The sequence below is a fragment of the Pteropus vampyrus genome, unplaced genomic scaffold (assembly GCF_000151845.1).
Source record: "Pteropus vampyrus isolate Shadow unplaced genomic scaffold, Pvam_2.0 Scaffold406, whole genome shotgun sequence".
Taxonomy (NCBI): domain Eukaryota; kingdom Metazoa; phylum Chordata; class Mammalia; order Chiroptera; family Pteropodidae; genus Pteropus; species Pteropus vampyrus.
The window spans coordinates 547045-552418 of NW_011889187.1; the positions used below are offsets into that span (position 1 = coordinate 547045).

At 65.0% G+C, this 5374-nt stretch overlaps 1 protein-coding gene across 1 annotated transcript in view; it reads left to right on the plus strand.

Annotated features, from left to right (window-relative positions):
• Positions 1-5374, plus strand: part of LOC105305972 (collagen alpha-1(VI) chain-like) — a 20679-nt gene that overhangs the window by 9755 nt on the left and 5550 nt on the right. Inside the window, exons 14-24 of the mRNA XM_023523757.1 lie at positions 1755-1817; positions 2310-2372; positions 2721-2771; positions 2912-2947; positions 3389-3451; positions 3589-3654; positions 4167-4202; positions 4538-4574; positions 4842-4850; positions 4949-5082; positions 5283-5371. Coding sequence (XP_023379525.1) covers positions 1755-1817; positions 2310-2372; positions 2721-2771; positions 2912-2947; positions 3389-3451; positions 3589-3654; positions 4167-4202; positions 4538-4574; positions 4842-4850; positions 4949-5082; positions 5283-5371 — 647 coding nt within the window. The remainder of the gene's footprint in view (positions 1-1754; positions 1818-2309; positions 2373-2720; positions 2772-2911; positions 2948-3388; positions 3452-3588; positions 3655-4166; positions 4203-4537; positions 4575-4841; positions 4851-4948; positions 5083-5282; positions 5372-5374) is intronic.

The following is a 5374-nucleotide window of genomic DNA, read 5'->3' on the forward strand; positions in this document are numbered from 1 at the left end:
TCCCCTGCGTGAACTGTCCGAATGTGCCCGTCCAGCCCCGCATCAACATGCACGTAGATCGCCCCAGTGTTTTGCGTTATGGAAAAACACTACTAGATACCGACGTTCGCCTACCTGTCAGGCCTGTGTCTGTCCATCCGTCTGTCCGTCCACCCTCTCTGTTATCATCTGTCATCTACCTATCGTCACCCATCCATCCATCATCTGTTATCTGTCACTCATCCATTACCCATTACCATCTATCTCTGTCATGCATCTGTTATCTGTCTATCATCCATTCGTGTTATCTACCCATCCACCCGTCCAGGCACCCATCCGTTATTTCATCCACCCGTCCAGGCACCCGTCCATCCGTTTATCATCCGTCTTTGTTTATCTGTCTATCATCTGTGTCATTTGTCATCTGTAATGCATCCATGATCTGTTATCTCCCTATCTGTCCATCCACCCTGCCAGTCACCCGTCTACCATTTATCCGTCATCTAGCGTCCATCTCGATCATCTATCCATGTGTCCATCCATCCGTCTACCCATCTCCAGCACCTATTCATCCATCCATCTGTCCAACCATCTTGAAATACTTCCAAGGCTACATCCAGAACGTAAATCCTTTGCAGCAGAATTTCTTGGCCAAATGGTGTGTGTGTGTGTGTGTGTGTGAGATAATTGCCAAATAATCCTACCTATCGAGCCCCGACTTACATTCTCCTCAAGAGCATGAAGTAGGGACTGTACCCCCACTTTGCAAACATAGGGTATCATCAGTGTGCACTTAGCCCCTCAGGTGACAGCTGTGTCCCTTTGGGGCAGAGCCAAGCATGGTCTGGGCAGCGTCCCCCCCGGCCATCCACGGGGCTGTTCGTTTTCCCAGGGGAACGAGACGAGGTGTGGGAGGCTCTGCCACGCTGCCCCCCGGTCGTCCGTGGCTCTGCTGCTTGGGGTGTCCGACACCCTTGGTTCGGACCTTGGAGTATGCCGCGCGCCATCAGACGCGAGGTGGCCTGGCTTGACTCCATGAACAGCAAGCCCGCTGTCACCTGCGTAAGCCGTCTTCGTGGGCAGCTGAGTGCCCCCTACCCAATTCCAAGTCCCCTCATCGGTGCGTGTCTCCCCGGGACTGCCATGGTCACCGTGGCTCCACAGAGGTGCAGGCCGGCCCCGCCACCTGTCCCGTTTCTGGGCCCTGCGGACAGGATCCCGGGGGCCGCCGCTTCCTCGCGAGCAGGACGGTGGAGCCGGCCCAGCAGCCTTGGCCCTGCTGCCCGGACACCGCTCAAGAGGTTGCCCCGCCCCCGAGGCCGACGGGCGCCCGTCCCCACGGTGCCCGCGTGCAGCCGGTCTCCGGGCATCTGAGCTGGACAGACCGGGAGGGGGCCCCATGCTGGCGGCGGCTTCCTCTGGGGGGGGCCCTATGTTACTCCAGCCCCTGACCCCTCTGGGGACAGTCCACTCCCGGCCTGAGCCCCAGCTGAGGTGGCAGCCAGGTGTGTCCACGCGGTGCCAGGACCTGGGTGCAGCCGAGTGGCCTGGCCGTGGCGGGGGCAGCAGGGCGGCAGAGGCCTCCTGGCCACTGGCTGGTTGGTAGGACAGGCCGGATGAGGGGGACTCGTGCGGCAGGCCTCGGAGTGCGGCGTCCCCGAGCCGGGCGGGCCACGGCCTCCCCAGAGGGGCGTGGACGCAGCCGGCCAGCGAGTGGGATCGGGGGCCGTGTGGTGTGGACACAGGGCCCAGCAGGCCCGTCCCTCTCTCTGCAGGGCGATGCTGGCCCCGTTGGACCCAAAGGGTACCGAGGCGACGAGGGGCCCCCGGGACTTGAGGTGAGTGCCCTCCCCGCCCTGGCCCAGACCCCGGGCCGGAAAGAATCGCACCCAGAGACCAGGCGGGGACATGTCCGCTCCCTCCAGCGTCTTTCTCATGCTTCGCGCATTACTTCTCGTGAACCTGACTTCACAAAATTTGTGTTTTCCTTGTGAGCCTTGTCCTAAAGCCTCACGAGTTCTCAGAGCACGTCGACCTGTGCGTGGGACGGCCACCCCGAGGTTGGGTCTGCCCGTCTCTCTGCCGCCCATGTGGGCTCGAGACGGCTCTGGGTTCCCCGCAGGTGCCCGTCCGTTTCTGCTCGCGCCCTGGGTGCCCTGGGCGTGTTCTCCGAGCCCGGGGCCACCCCGTTGGGGGGACGCGCCTCTGGCCACGGCCGAGCAGCCGCCTCCTCCTCGTCCCCCTCCTCTTCCTCCGGGAGGCGCCCGAGCCTGCGTCTCGCGGCTCAGGTGCCCGCTCACTCTCCCCAAACCCGCTCCTCTCCTCCTTAGGGTGCTCGAGGCGCCCCAGGGCCCGCAGGACCCCCCGGAGACCCTGGGCTGATGGGCGAAAGGGTGAGTGATGGGCCCGAGGGCACAGGGCCCCGGAGGGGTGACACCTGGCTGCCCGAGACCCCAGGAAGCCCTGGTTCGAGCCCCTGGCTATGCGGTCTGAGGGTCCTGGTCAGTGACTGGACAGGGAGGGTCCTCTGCAGGTGACTGTCCCCTCAGTGTCTGCAGCCACCACAGGCCGCGAGCACAGGCACGCTTTGCCTGCCCGTCTGCTCCGAGGTCCAGGGGGAGGTGAGCAGAGAGCCACAGGGCAGCCTAGGCTGAGAGACACCGTCCGGGCTGCCGAGGGACCCTCGGGAGCCCCTCCTGTGCCCCCACTGTGCAGTGACGAGACGTGGTCTGCTTCCCCAGGGTGAAGACGGCCCCCCTGGAAACGGCACCGAAGGGTTCCCTGGCTTTCCTGTGAGTGCCCCGCCCCCGCCCCCGTCCCCCGGGCCGGCTGGGCACACCTGGGCCAGCAGGCGGGACCCTGGCCTTGGTGGCTGGGACTGTCCGTGGGGGCCTGTGTCAGAGCCTGGTGTGATGCCCCCCTCCCCCCACAGGGCTATCCAGGCAGCAGGGGTCCACCTGGGATAAACGTGAGTACACACCCACTGTGGGTACTGGCGCGTGCACGCACACGTGCCCTCGCACGGCCCCTCCCACGTGTCTCCGTCTGTGGGGTCCCTGCAGGGCCCAGTGGCCGGCATGCCTGCGGGGTGCGCGGGAGCGAATCTCAGGGTGTCTGTCCTCTGGCCTGCGCTCAGCCCCCCCAGGAAGGGTGTACGGGGTGGGGCTGGGCGGACAAGACCTCTGTAATCTTTCTCCTTTTAAAACTCCTGCTTCTCAAATAGAAATGAAAGGCAGTAAACTGCACCGTAGTGAGCCGACTTAAATAGGACATCTGAGAAGAAGGGCGACAGCCAGGCTGCCTCAGGAGCCCGGCTGGACGCCGCAGAGGACATGGCTGGCCCCCGCACCCACACACACCCACTCGGGACTCTGCTCCTCCTGACCACGTGCCCCCCTGTCACCTGCAGGGTACTAAAGGCTACCCCGGCCTCAAGGGGGACGAGGGAGAAGCTGGCGACCCCGGAGAGGACGTGAGTGCAGCCCTTCCCCGGATGCTGGACATCCCAGCCGGCCTCGGCCTCCAGGACCTGCGGCCGCCAAGGGGACGGGGGACGGGGGACGGGGGACGGGCACGTGGCTGTGTCTGTGACGTGCTGTTTCCTTCCAGAACAACGACGTTTCACCCCGTGGCGTCAAAGGCGCAAAGGGGTACCGGGGCCCGGAAGGCCCTCAGGCAAGTGTGGCGGGCGGGGCACGTCGGGGCTCTGAGGCCGCGGCAGGGGAGGAGGGCTGGCAGGGAGTTTGGGGAGCCAGTCTCCGGGGAAGCCCTGGGAGGCTGGGGCTTTGACAGGTGGGGCTGGAGGGCGCGCAGGGGGTGGTGAGCGGGGAGCGGCTGTGGGCAGCCACCAGGAACACAGCAGAGCCCAGGTCTGGGCCCCTGCCCATCGAGGCCGTCCCTTTGGGATGAACAGAAGGGTCTACTGGGCAGCCAGTGTGAGTGGGCCCCATCCAGGGTCCCGGCCGCCAGGAAGGGGGTTGTGTTGGACAGTTGTCGCAGAGTACACTGCAGTCCCTGGTGCACCCCAGCCCCTAACGTGCAGGAGCCTTGCAGCCCCTGGCGTTCAGGGGTCCTGGGGTCCTGGCGTTCAGGGCGGGGGGGTGTGGGAGCCCTGTCAGACCCACAGTTCAGGGGTGACCAGGGCCGCAGGGTGGCCACCAGCCCTTCCCCCACCCTTTCTCTGACAGGGATCCCAAGGACACACGGGACCGCCAGGACCGGACGTAAGTGGAGAGTCTGTGAATGCCCTCGGGGGCCGGCCACTCTGGCCAAAGGAACCCCTGACAGCAATGCATATGTGTGATGGGTACCGGAGGGACACGGGACAGCCACAGGGGGACGCATGATGGCCACATGCCGGTGACAACATCAGGGGCCCATGCCCTGGAAGCAGGGGCCTACGGGCAGAGCAGGTCACACCCTGGGAAGTGAGAACCCCCTGCCCACCCAAGCCAGGCTTTGGTCCCAGGGGAGGGTGACCCAGTGGGCCGGCCTCACCCTAGGAGGCCGGGGCAGCCCTCACTGGACAATGGGCCAGCTCATCCCTTCGCCTCCCCAGGAATGCGAGATTCTGGACATCATCATGAAGATGTGCTGTGAGTGTCTCCGTCTTTGAGTGACTGTCTTAAGTAGAAAGAACATGTCCTACTCTCGGTGGTCTCATAGAGGGGAAGCGAGCAGCAGGGCCGGGCGTGTACCCGCCGTGAGAATGTGCCCCGGGGCTAGGGGCTCAGCCACCCTCACCCCCAGCACCACCCTCAGCACCCGAGGGGAGGAGGCCCGGGGAGGCAGGTAGCTGGCAGTAGGGTTTGCGTGGGGCCGGGGGTCTCTATGCCACCTAATCTCTTCCCCCTCTTCCCCAGCCTGCTGTGGTGAGTGTCGCTTTCTGAGCTTCCAGCAGACGCCCCCACGGGTGGCGGGGCTGTGCCCCCTCAGCCCGGGCTACATAGTGGCCTCCATCCCCCCGCAGAGTGTAAGTGTGGCCCCATCGACATCCTCTTCGTGCTGGACAGCTCCGAGAGCATCGGGCTGCACAACTTCGAGATCGCCAAGGAGTTCATCATCAAGGTCATCGACCGGCTAAGCCGCGACGAGCTGGTCAAGGTGCGCCCTACCCTGGCCCATGTGCTCCAGGGGAGGCTCTGTCCTGACACCCAGCCGGACAGGGGCCGGGTGCTGGGGGCCCTGGGAGACTGGGTGCGTTTCTCAGAAGCCACGCCCCCAGCGTGGGCGTGGCCTCGGCCCTCTGGCCCTGGTGGGTGGAGGGGCAGCGGGGCCTCCTGACTGGGCACTGGTCCCTGCAGTTCCAGCCCGGGCAGTCGCACGCGGGCGTGGTGCAGTACAGCCACAACCAGATGCAGGAGCACGTGGACCTGAGGGACCCCAACATCAGGAA